We start from the raw sequence: 16,170 nt of genomic DNA on the forward strand, positions 1-16,170 counted from the left end.
AATGTCACTTGAGAGTTGCCATCATATGGGTGATATTTAAAGCTATGAGACCAGATAAAATTATGAAGGGAGAAGTGTAAAGAGAAAAGAAACTCAAGGACTGAGTCCTAGGGAAATCCAAGGTTTAGAGATCAGGAAAATTAGGAGGAACCAGCTAAGGAGCTTGAAGAGGAGAAGACACAGATACCAGAGGAATAGGAGTGGATGGTGTTCTGTAAACCAAATGAAGAAAGTGTTTTAAGGAATAGCATAATCAACTGTGTCAAGTGTTTGACAATAGGTTAAGTAAGATGAGGGCTAAGAACTGACCATTCAAGAACATGAACATCAATGCATGAAAGTCAGGGACATGCAAGAGTAGTTTTGGCGGAGTGCGGGAGTTAAAGCCTAATTAGATTGGGTTTAAGAGAGAATGAGAGGGGCTGGCTCCGTAGCCTTGTGGTTAAGTTTAGCACGCTCTGCTTTGGCGGCCCGGGTTCAGTTCCCGGGCACAGACCTACACCACTCGTCAGCGGCCATGCTGTGGCGGCAACTCACGTACAAAATAGAGGAAGACTGGCACCGATGTTAGCTCAGGGCAAATCTTCCTCAACCAAAAAAAAAAAGAGGAAAACTGGCAACAGATGTTAGCTCAGAGCAAAGCTTCCTCAGAAAAAAAAAAGAGAGAGAGCGACAGACAGAATGAGAGGGCTAGCCCAGGTGACCTAGTGGTTAAGTTCAGAATGTTCCACTTCGGCGGCCCGGGTTTGGTTCCCAGGTGCAGACCTACACCACTGATCTGTCAGTGGTCATGCTGTGGTGGCGGCTCACATACAAAAAGAGGAAGGTTGGCAGCAGATGTTAGCTTAGGGCGACTCTTCCTCAGCAAAAAAAAAAAAAAAGAGAGAGAGAATGAGAGAGGGCTGACATTATCAACAAGTTGAGAGGATGTGAATCTACAGTAAATTTTACACATCATTGATGGGAACAAATTTCACACCCTTGGAAAGCAATTTAGCATCATTTCTTAAAGGTACCTTACATCTCAGCAATCCCACTCCTAGATATAAATCCAAGAGAATTCTTACACAAATGTACCACATATATGAGAATCTTCAGAGCAGCAATATTCAGAATAGCAAAAACAAACCTGGAAACAATCTAAAAGCTCATTGGTAGGAGAATAGATAAGTAAATTTTGGTGTATATTCACAAAATAAAATATTATACAGCATTGAAAAATGAATAAACCACAACTATATACAACATAAATGAATCATAAAAATGTAATACTGAATGGAAACAAAAAAACAAAAAGACGACTAGGTATTGCAACAAGGCAATATGGTAGTGGTTGAGAGCACAGACTAGGAGCCAAACTATCCACTGTTCAAATCCCAGCTGGGCCATTCACCAGCAATGTGATTACTAAACTCTCTATATCTCATTTTTTCTCATCTATAAAATAGGGATAATAATAATGAAATTATTGTAAGGATTAAGAGTGGTTAAAGTTCCACGTACTCCGCTTCAGCAGCCTGGGTTTGTGGGTTCAGATCCTGGGCACGGACCTATTCCACTCACCAGCCAAGCTGTGGACGTGTCTCACATAAAAAAAATAGAGGAAGATTGGCAGAGATGTTAGCTCAGGGCTAATCTTCCTCAAGCGAAAAAAACAAAAAACCAAAAAACAGAAAACAACAACAACAAAAAAACCATTTCACCGAAGGTGGTTAATACAAGGAAAAAAGAGATAATACATATAATTATATAACTATACATATAAAGCACTTAGAACAATATAAACAAGCAAATTAAACATGATTTTAAACTATGTTTTTAAAAAACAATGGAATGATAAATATAAAATTTAAGAGAGCGGTTACCTCTTGAGGGGAGGTAGGGGACGGGATGGGGAGAAACTCATTAAGTATATGCAATTTATAGGCAATGATTCTAGTTCTTGAGTTGGAAGGTGGGTTTTTCTAATTATTATGCTTTATAATTACATGTAATCTTTTGTATTATCCAATAATATATTAAAGACAATAAAAGAAAAAATAATGGAAGGAAATAAATTGGAGACAGCAAGTATACAACTCTTGAATAAACAATTCTTTCAAGACATTTTACTGTAAAGGGAAGAAGAGAAATGGGGCAGCAGCTGGAGGAAGAAGTGGCATCAAGAAAAAGGGAGTTTTTTTGATAAAAGAAATAACAGTCTATTTACATGCTGATATATAATTATAAATATTACTGATCCTCACAACTCAATAAAGTACATCAGTACTTTAAGATGAAGAACACACAGAAGGTAAGACAGCCTAAGAAACATAGAACTAGGTCACAGAGCTAGTAAGTGACAAAGGCACATTTAAATTCAGATCTATCTAACTCTATATTTCATGATTTGTATAGAATACAATGCTGCCTTCCTTTGCTTAACCTTAATTTAATGCCAAACATTAGCTTAATTACATTTATTAGGATATATCTTTTAAGTATCTACTCGACAGGCTTAAGATGTTGTATCACGTGTTCTGGAGGAAAATAAACTGAATAACACCATCTCTACCTTTCCAGAGTTTACATTCCAGCAATGAAGACAGTGACCTAAATGATTCTGATACCATGCAAAATTATATAAATACCACATGTGAAGTACAAAATATCATGGAGGCTCAGAAAAAAGTCCCCCAAAGGGCTGGGAGGTAGAGGGATTAGGGGAAGATTTCTAGAAGAGGTAAAATTTCAGCTGAATTTAAAAGGATAGTGGGTTCATCCATTTTGTACAATATATCAGTACTCTATCCTTTTTTGTTGCTGAATAAAATTCCAAAATTCCATTGTATGGGTATATACAATATTTTATTTACCTGTTCATCAGTTGATGGCTATCTGGGTTGTTTCTACCTTTCGGCTATTACAAATAACGCTGCTATGAACATTGGTGAATAGGTTTTTGTGTGGACATATGTTTTAATTTCTCTTGGGTATAGACCTAGGAGTGTATTTAACCTTTTAAAGAAGTGCCAAACTGTTTTTGCAAGCAGCTTCACCATATTACATTCCCACCAGCAGCGTATGAAGGATCCAATTACTCCATATTATTACCTGTCTTTTTGATCATAGCCATCCTAGTGGGTGTGATGTGGTATCCCATTGTGGTTTTGATTTGCATTTCCTTGACGGCTAATGATGCTTAGCATCTTTTCATGGCTATGTATAGATCTTTTTTTTTTTTTTGCTGAGGAAGACCAGCTCTGAGCTAACATCTATTGCCAATCCTCCTTTTTTTTTTCCCCCAAAGCCCCAGTAGATAGTTGTATGTTATAGGTGCACATCCTTCTAGTTGCTGTATGTGGGACGCCGCCTCAGCATGGCCTGACAAGCAGTGGGTGGGTGCGCACCCGGGATCCGAACCCAGGCCGCCAGTAGTGGAGCGTGTGCACTTAACCACTAAGCCACGGGGCTGGCCCTGTAGATCTTCTTTGGAGAAATATCTATTCAGATCTTTTGCCTATTTTTTTTTTTTTAAGCCGGTTTCTTTTTTTTTTTTTTTTTTAATTTTTATTTATTTTATTTTTTTTTCCCCCAAAGCCCCAGTAGATAGTTGTATGTCATAGTTGCACAGCCTTCTAGTTGCTGTATGTGGGACGCGGCCTCATCGTGGCCGGAGAAGCGGTGCGTCGGTGCCCACCCGGGATCCGAACCCGGGCCACCAGCAGTGGAGTGCACGCATTTAACCGCTAAGCCACGGGGCCGGCCCTTGCCTATTTTTTAATTGGGTTCTGCTCTCCATCTTAATCGAAGTTCTCAAAAGATTAGTTTATACACACCCTTAAGGAATATTTCCTTACCTTTTTTACTCATCAACCCACTCCAACCTTGCTTTTGCTCCCCACTTGGAAACTGCTTGTCAAAGTCACTAACCACCTCTACACTGACAAAATCAATGGCTATTCTTCAGTCCTAATCTTCCGGGATAAAACTCTATGGTTTGCACATCTGCATTTTAACTCCACTAACCTCTTATTCTAACCTATATTTTCCCTTGTCCTGTTTCTTGCCTATATTTTTCTGTTTTACAGTGTATTTTCTTATGGAATGAGAAATGTAAACCAACAATCAAAGTGTACATCCAGAGAACTGTAGGTAACAACTGGCTACAGTAGAGTGAACATAACGGAATCATGGTGGGGAGGTGGGGAAGACAAGGAAGGGCCGGATTAATGGTGGGTACTGGGCTCAGGATTTGGACTTTGTTTAGCAGGTCATATATAGCCATTAAAGGTTTTTATACATGAAATGCTCAGCACTAGACTGCTGGAATGTTGGAAGATTGTTCTGGCAGCAGACATAAAATTACCTGGGGGCAAAGGTGGAGAAATAGGAGGCAAGGAGATCATGTGGGATGTTTATTATAGTAGTAATCAGCAATGAGGGTGTAAATCAGTGTAGTAGTGCTAAAAAGGGAAAGGAGAGATCAGTGGAAAGACATTACTGCTAAACTTTAACCAAGTTAACTTTATTACTGATAACAGAACTGGCTGGCCCCAGTCAAGAGACATTAGACCTAAAGTTTTTTGTTTGGTTTTTTTTTTTTGTGAGGAAGACCAGCCCTGAGCTAACATCCGATGCCAATCCCCCTCTTTTATTTATTTATTTATTTTTTTGCTGAGGAAGACTGGCCCTGGGCTAACATCTATGCCCATCTTCCTCTACTTTATATGGGATGCCACCACAGCATGGCTTGACAAGTGGTGCATTGGTGCACGCCTGGGATCCGAACCTGCGAACCGGGCCGGCCCCAGACCTAAAGTTCTTAGTCTTCAGTTCTTCTAAATTTGATTTGATGGAAATGAGATGAAAATGTTGTAAACACACAAAAATTCTCTCTCCCTGTTAGAAGTACAAACAATTACAGTATTGCTTTCCACTTTCTTCTCAAAGGGTGAAGATCTGGTAATAGTCAGTTCTGTCATCATTGCCTCCCACACCTCACTGGCCTTCAATATGTTAAGACCAAGAGAAAACAGAAATTTATGCAAAACAGGTTGGGGAAGGGACATTATCCCAAGTAAAACGGAGTCCCCTTTCTTTTTTTCCAAAGAAAATGGTTGTTGGTGCTCTGAGGAGTTAAATTATAATAACACATGCTAGGAAGATGATGTCAGGGAAGGCGTGGTTAGGCCCTTCACAAGTCTGAAATTCCTTTAGTCCCAAACATTTCCTCTTTCAATCTCACCTACACTCAAATCTCTCTACTGAGGCAACGCTCAAACCTTGAAGAAAACAGTGTTGAGACCCTAGAACTCTGATCTTTTTATGTCAGTCTTTTTCTTTTAATGAACCAAGAGTAATTGAAGATCATTAAAACAGATGTTTTTTACAAAATGTACCACATTATTTTGCAGAATTTCTCTTTGAAATCCACATTTTCCCCCTTCTGTGACTATTTTAATTCCAAAGAAAGGAATGGATATTCAACACCACATCCTGAGAAAGAATCTGCCTTTATTAGGCATTATACATTTGTTGATTATATTTCTATATTTACCACAGCCAAAAAAGAATAAGAAAACCATGATTGTCATGGGCTTCTCAGGAAACAACTTCCCTGATAAGTGAAGTATACAAATACATTTCAAAATAAAACAATCCTCAAACAAGTGAGTCACAACACTGGTATACAAACAGCTTTTCAATTTCACTGGCAATTATTTTTATTCCACAACCTAGAAGTGATGACTATAGTAAATTATGATGTAAAAATTCTCCTTAAAAAAAGCAGATCTCTACAAATCTGTTTCTGGATTTTTGTATAACATGAAGATGGATAATAAAAGCAGATATTTATAATTCGTACTTTTTCAGAAGATTAGAATTTGCTTGTTCTTTATTTCAGTTTTTTAAATGTTTTGGACAGGTCCAAGAACTTTATTACACAGACTTCTTCCACTTAAAATACTTGAGTTCTTAATAGAAAGGGCAAAGAAGCCAATGTCAAAATTAAAACTTTACCTTGTCATAGAAAAAAGTCCAGTAGGATATACACAGCAAACTGCTACCAATTTTTTTCCTCGAGGGGTGAGATTTAGGTAAGAACTTCAGGACATGAAAGGAAAACCTGACTTTTTATTTTATATACCTTTTTATGCTTAATTTTTTTTAAATGGGCATATCTTACATTTATTACTAAAAACTAATAAAAGTTATTTTAAAAATTTAACCTTGGGTATAAAAATGCACAAATTACATGAGCAAATCCATCTAAAACACTCTTCCCAAAAGAGAAATGAACATGTTATGCCCACATCAACACAAAGACAGAGAGCAATATAGTAATGCTTTAGTTTAAATAGACCCAATATTCACAAACCTATACATACACACACAAGGAATCATGTATACAGCCACAAAGTGATGTCATCATAACATTGACCTATAAAAACCCAAAGAATTCTCGACAATTACATTGTAAGTATGTATCTACCCACCCTCCCATGTTTCCTGAATTGCTTCTCAAACCTTATAAGTTATCAGGAAGAGATAGGAGATTTGAATCCAAATCCACAATCATACCTCTTGTCCCCTACATTATCCTAGATTTAGAAGCTGGTTAAATGTTTCCTATACTACAAGGGGGAAAGGGAGTAGAGAGCTGAGAAAAGAAGATTTTAGATAGCATTAAATACATGAAATCTCTAATAGGAAAAAAACTAATTTCTAGAATTCATTTTACTTTATTTTAATAGGTCTGGGTAACCTGAGAGACCTGGAGAGAAAAAATTAGGAAGGAAACTTTCATATAGTACTATGTAAGATTTGAAAAGAATAAAGAGAGATGAAATATCCCTCTATCGAAATCATATGTTCACATATATGTGTATGTGTATGTATATATAGAATATATATACATATATTATTGATAACCAACAAATATGTAAGGACCTATAAGGATATAAACAGAATGAATACCATATAAAATCCATAAACTAACACTAAGTGTTTGGGTCTAAACATTAACCCACTGCCTTGATCAGACACTTTGTTTAAATCTACCCGTAATAGTCTCTTTAGGTATATGAGAAAGCAGGAGGAATTCTTCCCCATCTTCCAACACTCCATCAGATGAGCAAGATTCCTCAATGTCTATGGCACCTCTTTTCTTTAAGGAACTGCTACAACACCAAGAGAGAAGGTAAAGGGTCCTTCTGCTACAACATGAAGTTCTTCCTAATCAGCACCGTGTGCCTTGAAATGCCAAGAAACTGCCAAGGATATTCCCTGGCAAATGTAGGCATGATTGTCCACCTCCCCGCAGACCGCCCACTGCCCAAGCACAGCACACTGGCAGCCGTGAGTTAATCATAAAGACTCCAAGGATCCCTGCTGAGCCTGGCTATCTGCAGAGCTTGAAGCACCAGCTCAGCAGCAGAACCCAAAGAGTCACAGAGCTTTCTGCCTTAATCCCAAGATATGTCTTCTCTTAAGACTCTTTCCCTATATGCTGGGCGGGACAAGGTCTCTATCTAGTCTAGAAGAGTCTACCCAGTTCTTGAAGCTGTTGTGATTTCACTGACTATATTTCAGCTACCTGATAATACAGGTGGAATGGGTGGGAAGGAAGGTGAAGTGGGGGAGAAGGGAAACAGTTAATCAAAAGAGAACATAACCTTGGAGGGGGTGGGCTGGGGGCCAGGGTCTGAGATGACATATTATCCCCCTGGAGACTGAGTCTATCAGCAGGAAGTCAAACTAACTTCATTTCACAAAGATACAAACTTGCAGTTAGGTTTGTTTTTAATTCTCCTGCCTTCTCAGGCCTCACATACAGGGCCTGGAAATTCCTGGAACTTGAGAACCAGGTGAGAACAGATGCGGAAAGAAGCGGTGGAAAAGGGAGAGGCTCTGAGACGAGAGAGGAATCCCGTTCGCCTCTTAAGGAGAATGTTAAAGCCACGGGCACTCCCAGATCCCCAGAAAAGGAAGTAGCTGGATTCCAAAAAAGCACTTTTCCCTACCTTTTTGTTGTTCTTGTTATAGCCAAAAGTCGAAGTCCCAGGCCTGGAAGTCACTGATAGCAGCATTTTCTCTTTAATGTTAGGGAGCTGAGAGAGAGGAGGAGAGGGGAGGGAGGGGGAAGAGGGAGAGGGAGAGGAAAGAGAGAGAGAGAAAAAAGGAGAGAGAGAGAGAGAAAGAGAGAGGGAGAGGGGGAGAGGGAGAAGGGAGGGGGAGGAGAAAGGGGGAGAAAAGGAGCAAGAGGGAGAGAGATGGGGGGCGGGAAGAGAATGAACTAGGGCTGCTCATTTACGTCACTGAGAGAAGTTAACCCAGAGTCTGAATGAGGCACTTCCACTGGGTCCTAATGCCCATGATGTTATTTTTTTATTTTCACAGGGTTAGTAGCTAAAGCAAAAAGAAAAGTTTTTAGGTCTACCCCTTTCAACTCCATCCCCTTTCCTCTACAAACAAGTTCTGAGTCTCATGAAAAGACAATGAGGATTTTTTCCCATTAGACCTCAGCTATAAGAATATTTCAAGCTTAATTTAAAGGAGCCACTGGGACACTGCCTTGGAGAACATGTGAAGAAAACCATACTGAGACAGAACACGTGAGATGAGCTCAGGACTTCCCCCCCACACACCTTTGATACTTACAGTGATCTTAATGCACGAAGAAAGAACAAACAAGAGCTCTCCAAAGAGCAGAGACAAGCAAAACAGACTATGGGAGACAATGGGTTTCAGATCCCTGGATAGTTCTGTTCCTCTTGGATCATCCTGACAGCTGATGCCTCTCACTCTTTCAGATTCCTCCAGCTATGACTTCAAACTTAAGAACTGTCAAACTGGACTACATATGAAACTTGGTGCCTTTTCTCCCCCCCAACTTTACTGAGATATAATTGCCTAGTGGTTTCTTCAACAAGCTATCTTATTTGACTTTTTATCCCACTATTTCCTCATCTTCAAGGTCCACGAGGCTGAAACAATTAGAATTACTCACCAAACCTGGAATTTATGCCCAAACTGAAGTTCACAGAGTTGGGATGTTTGCTTCAAGTTGTCTCTGAGCTGCAGAAAAAAATAACTGTTTAAAAAGCATATGCTTACAGAGAAGAAAAATATAAAGTTCTTAGGAAAGAAGAACACTTAGTCAAGCTGCAACAACACTCACCTCTAAAGGTTTCAAAGGAACGTCCTGTAGAAGTAGCTTTAACAAGAAAAGAAACTTATAGGAAACCAAAAACTTAAGAATGATACCCAGTAACTCCTACCAATTAAAGTGGAACAGGGATATAGAATGAAAGCCTTCAAATTCCTTCTTAAGGCCACCTTGCTGCCATCATGGAATTCTCTTAAGACATAAATTAACTCTGTCTGCTTTGCCACAACACACATTAAGCCCAAATCCTTCCTTAAGTGAAGTCTCAGTCTCTATTCTGGTTTCCTGTCACCTTTTGCTATGATAATGGGACAGACAGTACTAACACTCTGCAGAGTAAACACACACACACTACACCCTCAATCTCTAACTTTCATTTCCAGCAGGACAGGAAGTGCCTGCTCAGCTCTAGGGACACAGGAAGGGTGGGAACAGCCTCAATGTGGGAATTGCAACCGAGACTGGAAGCACAGCAGCCAAATGCAGTAAATAAATGAATAAAGGTATCTCTCAGTGATACCATATTTTTTTTTAAGTCCCTTTTCTGCCCTTAGAGATTCTCATTCATTATATGCCAAGTTACCCTTGCCATTTAGGCCCTTAGTTGATGTCTCCTCCCTCAGCCTAACAATGTGGTACAAAAACCTTAATTTTTAAGGCCTGATTAATAATGGATTTATAATGGCAGTCAACCTAATTTTATTTTTTTGAAATTCCGATATTCGCAGTGTGTTGTGTTCTACTGCATTCCTTAATGCTCAATGATATCTTAGAATTTAAAATAGTTCAAACCACAAGTTTGAGAGAGAACAGACATGAGTTCAAATGCTGACACCATTCTTAGTTACTGTTTATGTGACTTCAGGCCAAGTTACTTAACATCTCTAATCCACTAATTTGCAAAATGGAGTTAATACCTACTTCATTAGCCTTTGGAATCAAATCTAAGTTCTGGTTCAGTCCAGTTACTTACAAGCTGAGTGACACTGGGAAAATTACCTCGGATGTCTGAACCTTACTTTTCTCATCTGTATAATAAATAAATAGAATCTAATTCCTAAAATTGTAATGAAATGAAATAAGGCAATGCATATAAAGCCCTTAGGAAGGTGCCTGGCATTTGGTAAACACTCAATAGACGTCAGCTCCACTAGGATTGATGACCGTCTCCCAGTGTGTGCCCCTCTGGGTACTGTATAACCCAGATCTGATGATCTCAAGTGAACATTTCCAAAAACTAGTATCTAAGTTACATTCAAAAGATTATACTAGGACTAGGCAAGCTAAACTATATAACTGGAAATACTGGATAAGAAGTTTCAGGAATTAATCCAATTTCTTCTCTTTCTCTACCTTCTATAAGCAAACAATCTGATTATCTGGAAATTCTTTTTATAATTTTCAATCTCCTGGAAATTAGTAGAACATCTCTTATCTCTAGAAAAAAGGAAACAAAATAATACAGAATCAAAGTGCACTAGATACAAGACACCCCAGCTCCCATTTCTGTGGAGTCCTACTACTCTAAGAAATAGAAATAGATCTAGATAAAAAAGTAGGATTTTCATGCATCCTAAGCTTTAACACCATTTCTCTACCCCAAAAGTAGACAGTATCAGATAGGATGGAGATAAAGAAGAATCCAATTAAATAAATACTATTTTATATGAACTAATACTAAAACCTAGGTTTTTATAGTCTAATAAGTTTAGGGCCGCATAAGTAAAATGACCCGATTTGTGATGCCAAAGGTTAATTATGTCAAAGAGCATCAACAAGACTGAAAACTACATCCTTTACTCTGGTAAGTATATTTTTAAAAGGGGTTATGGAATTTCGTGGAGGTGATGGACACGGTAATGGAGTTCTGTGGTGAGATTCAGGAGGTATACGAGAGGAGGAAGAATCCTATTTCTCCCATTGTGTTTACTTTGACTCCATCCCCCCCATCTGCTTTGTCCATTATATTGCCACATTTTTCTAGGTTTAGTCAATGCCTCTCAAATTCTTGGTTCTCATGGGCCCAGCACCCAAGAGTTGTTTTGAGGGAAAAAGTAAAATAAGAGTTATTTGGAACTTGTCTTGGAAAGAGACATTTGTACCTCAGATTCAATATAGACTGGTTTGTGATTTCTCCAGAAAAACAATACTTTTAAATAAGTGTCTCAGGTAAAGGAGTTGGGGCTAGATCAACCTTGATCTCTATGTTGAAAGATGTCTGCAGTTCCATTATAGTTGTCGGCGAGGTAGGCTGTGTGTATCTGGGGCTAGTTGCTGGCGGTGAGGGTAAATGAGCTAGAATCTCTCTAGTCTGTAGAAAGATGCTTTCGGGAAGCTCACTTTGAGGGCGGCGGGCAGCTCTGGAAGGGCGCGTCTCCCGGCGCCTGCGCCCACGTGGCCTTCGGGGCGGCGCGGTGGCCGGTGTTGGATCGTCTCGCAGGGCCGCCGTGGGCCGAAGCTCATGATCCGCGTGTGTGTGCGTCCGGGAGGGCCGCCGCCGTCTCGGGAGCCTAGGTCCTCGAAGGCCGGGCCCCCGTTACCCGGGCCCGTCGCGGGGACTGCGCAGCGCCGAGAGAACTGGATGGCAGACCCGCTGCTGAGCGTACCAGGAACAGCATCCCACCCTGACGTTGCAAATTAGTGAAGGGTTGCCAGTGTGTGATCACCAACAGCTGAGTATTGGGGTGAGGCGCCATGGCCTGCTATGAGGGGTGCCTTAATTCATTCCCCCATGGTTTGAGTGCTGAAGAATGGTGATCAGCAGTACAGAATCTTAAAGCTACTGGCGGCAGCAGCTCAGCCCAAGCAAAGGTTATTTTCGCAGACAATGGTCAGCCATGCTGTGGCAGGGGCAGAATTTGAAGTCCCAAGGACCGGTGGCCACCATTAATTTGGACTCTCAAAACCTCGCTTTCAACATTTGATGTAGAAACACGCTCACCTTGTGTTGAGTATCAGAGAGGTTGTTCTTAGCAACCTTTTCCTGGGACAGGCACATTTGGTGTCGTTAAGTTCATGAGTTTTCTAGTATTGTCCCTTGCCCAAAAGGAGCTTCTGTACTTTTTATTTAATACTGTATAAATTTGTTATCTTTAAGCTGGGGACTTATTTCTTGCTGAAATATTTCCATGCAGTTACCATAAACTAATACTGTAACAAAGGATGGGGAAAAAAAAAAAAAAAGATGTCTGCATGCCACTATTGGCCCCTCCACATCAGGGTGCAGGACTCAGAAGGATGTATTACCTGCAGAGGTGCTAGACCCTAGACAGACAGCTGACTGCAGCCAGGCGGATGTGCCCCATGTGTCTGAAAGCAGGAAACAGGGCCAGTTTGCTAGCGGAGCTCTGAATGTGGTTCAGACACTTAAACAAGGTATGTTAGGGCCAAAAATGCTTTCTTTTCCAGCTATTAATATTCTCCCTGGATTATCCTTCTACCTGCTGATTAACTTTTGTGCCCAAAAGACCAGGCAATGGAAACAGACCAAAAACTTGAATTTATTTCATGGTAAAGAGATGAGGGCAATGCCTTAGGAAGAAGTGGGAAAAAGAGTTTATTTAACTCTCAAGGAAAACTTAAGGAGTTGCATCAAACAACAAAGAAAAGCTTAGCCCTGCTCCCTTCTGATGTGGGATGGAATGAAAAAAATTGATCTAAAACTAGAAATTGCGTAAATTTGGCCTCTCAACTCCTTGACTTAACTCACTGGAAAACAGGGAAAAAGACAACTCTGAAGAATTATTTATCTCACACCCTGGATATCAGTGCTAATAGTATGCTCTCCTCTCCTCTAGCACCAGATACTTCCAGCCAAAAATTACTACAAGGAATATTCTAACAAAATTTTCAAGTAGACTTTTCCTTTGCCAGACCCTCGAGAAATACAGGAATCAAATCATGTAGAATCACTGGGCCAGAAAATTAGCATAACGTAGAAAGAATAGACTAGATTCTATGAATACCCAGAAAGGACTGCATTGATTATATGGTAATATTATATTTTCTAAACGTATGTTCCCTTCACACCTCAGACATTAATTTTACTTGGCCTCAGCTATCCCTAAAATAAATAACTCAGATAATCCCAATAGGGCCCACAACTGAACTCAACAATTAGGCTGAACCAAATGAAATGGTTGTGTCTATAGGTTAAATATGAATCTTTTCCAATAGTCAAATATTGGCAATTTCATATGGTTAAATCTATCACTGCAAAAAGTGTGAGACTGTGGGGATGATGAGTCAGAATACTGATTAATTGGGTAGTTCCTTTCCTTTGTCCTCTCTCATTTTCAGATAAAAAACAAAAAACCAGAGAGGTAAACTCACTTGCACAAGGTCATGGGGGTCAAATAACGACATAACTCCCACTAGAATCCAGACTCTCAATTCAACATCCTTTCCACATCCATCTGTCTATAAAATTAAAAATTCTACTGTATATTTTTGGGTCAGAAATAATAAAGGAATAATCCTAAGATTCCAGAGGTAAAAGTTCAACTCTTTTCCTTTATGTCAAGTAGCAGTGATACCCTGATATTTTGGCCTATTCTTAAATTGCACAATGGGATGATATTTCTAGGGATAAAATTACAATGCAAACAACAGGAAGATTTGTTGAAAACTATAGTTGTTGGGAAGTGTTGCTAATTAAATGTGCAAGATTCTACCTGAGTCCTGATTCACTATATATTTAGAAGGTAATTTGCTTGAATTCTGCTTTCCATCGGGGATAATTTGTACCATATCCTGAAACTCTCAGATGAAACATAAGATTTGAATATAAGAAATAGTTTCTAAAATATCAATATACAGAGCCAGCCCCAATGGCCTAGTGATTAAGTTTGGCGCTGTCTACTTTGGTGGCCCTACATCGGTTCCTGGGCGTGGACCTATACTACTTGACCGTCAGTGGCCATCCTGTGACAGCGGCTCACATACAAAATAGAGGAAGACTAGCAACAGATGTTAGCTCAGGGGAAATCTTCCTCAGCAAAAAAATAAATAAATAAAAATAAAATAAAATATCAATATACATTATTTATAAGGCCCCTGGTCACTAGCAGGATTTACCTGAAGCATAATTTTTTTTAAATGATTTTATTTATTTTTTTCCCCCAAAGCCCCAGTAGATAGTTGTATGTCATAGCTGCACGTCCTTCTAGTTGCTGTATGTGGGACGCGGCCTCAGCATGGCTGGAGAAGCAGTGTGTCGGTGTGCGCTCAGGATCCAAACCCGGGCCGCCAGCAGCGGAGCACGTGCACTTAACCACTAAGCCACGGGGCTGGCCCCCAGAAGCATAATTTTGGTGAGGACAGGGACTGTGCCTATTTTGTGTACACTATTATATCCCTAGCATTTAACAATTACCTGGCTTAATTTAAAATTAAAAAATATTTGTTCAGGGGCCCGCCTCATGGCTTAGCGGTTAAGAGCGCGTGCTCTGCTGCTGGCAGCCCGCATTTGGATCCCGGGCGCGCACCGACGCACTGCTTCTCCAGCCATGCTGAGGCCGCGTCCCACAAACAGCAACTAGAAGGACGTGCAACTATGACATACAACTATCTACTGGGGTTTTGGGGGGAAAATAAATAAATAAATATAATCATAAAAAAAAATATTTGTTCGATGAATGAATGGAATATCTCAATACTAAATTTACATCTGAAAAGATATTACTCATTAGAAATGCTGAAAATAGTGTTGATAGTGATAGAATGGCACATTAGAACATCTAGGACCTTTTTCCTTTGTATTTACAACATATACTATTTTCCTCTTATGGCTTATTTTTGTGTCATTAGGAAGTGAGAGAGCTTGAATTTACTTGTGTCTCTCCTCTGTGTGATACATAAAACTATACTCCTATTATCACATTAAAAAGACACCATCTCAAAAGGTCCATTATAAATTTGCACTACCATAGCATTTTGTACAAAACTTTTATAAGCTTTTTACTCTGCTTGACTGTCCCACTTCTTGCACCCAAATTGTGAGCTCCTAGGAAGCAGGCACCAACTTTACTTATCTTTTTATCTTTGGCACCTAAACATAATTTGTGCTCAAGAATGTCAGCTGAAAGAATACAATTTTCCTTCCTTTTAACTATCTCCAATGGGAAAGTGAATTCCCAATGACTATTAAGAGAACACTGCCACCTCCTGGATAATATAGGTTGTGCATCCATTAGCAAATACCAGGAAAACAAAGTATAGAATTTGTACACAGGTAGATCAGAAGTTTGAAATTTAAACCCAGCTCTACCATCTGCTCTGTTAAACTGGAAAATCTCAATTTTTTAAAGATTTTTTTAAAATTTATTTTTTTGTGAGGAAGATCAGCCCTAAGCTAACATCCAATGCCAATCTTCCTCTTTTTGCCGAGGAGGACTGGCCCTGGGCTAACATCCGTGCCCATCTTCCCCTACTTTATATGGGACGCTGCCACAGCATGACTTTGACAAGCGGTGCATCAGTGCACGCCCAGGATCCAAACCTGAGAACCCTCAGGCCGCCGAAGTGGAGAGCGCGCACTTAACCGCTGTACCACCGGGCCGGCCCCCAGAAAAATCTCAATTTTTTAAAACATCAATTTCTCCTTCTACACAATGGGCACAGTATCTGTCCCATTTCTCAGGGATTATCATGACAGTCAAATCAGATAATGACTGTAAAAGTACTTTGTCGGTTATAAAGCATTTTACAAGTATGAGATGTGTTTTTTCACCCATACATGATATTTACTACACCATGTTGGGTATAACAAATCCATCCTTTTTTTTTTCAAATTGAATATTTTATTAACATGGTAGTTGTCTTAACAAATCCATCTTATTCCTTACCACAAATCTAAAAAAATAACTTGCAGCTTGAGGGTCAGAGCCAACTCATTAAATTTTAGATAGCGAATGGCAAATTTCTTTCTTTATATGTTAATGTAGGCTCACTATCATCAACTTATTAAAATGTGTTGTTGAACATAAAAATATGCTAAAATTAAAACTACATGGATGGGG

At 39.6% G+C, this 16,170-nt stretch overlaps 1 protein-coding gene across 5 annotated transcripts in view; it reads right to left on the reverse strand.

Annotated features, from left to right (window-relative positions):
* The window catches only part of RBMS2 (RNA binding motif single stranded interacting protein 2), an 82,567-nt gene that overhangs the window by 52,598 nt on the left and 13,799 nt on the right, over positions 1-16,170 (reverse strand). For 2 of the 5 annotated variants that reach the window (XM_014786622.2, XM_087442196.1), the window contains one exon: positions 8,993-9,060. The exons of 1 other annotated variant lie outside the window; for it this stretch is intronic. Coding sequence is in view for 1 of the 4 variants with exons in the window: in XM_004429264.3 (XP_004429321.1) it covers positions 8,007-8,072 (66 nt within the window). In the remaining 3 variants the exon portion in view is untranslated. Of the gene's footprint in view, positions 1-8,006; positions 8,278-8,992; positions 9,061-16,170 lie in introns of those variants that run through there. 2 more of the 5 variants (XM_004429264.3, XM_087442197.1) reach the window with 2 other exon arrangements.

The sequence above is a fragment of the Ceratotherium simum genome, chromosome 17 (genome assembly GCF_057802395.1).
Source record: "Ceratotherium simum simum isolate JZ-2026a chromosome 17, ASM5780239v1, whole genome shotgun sequence".
In the NCBI taxonomy this organism is placed as follows: Eukaryota; Metazoa; Chordata; class Mammalia; order Perissodactyla; family Rhinocerotidae; genus Ceratotherium; species Ceratotherium simum.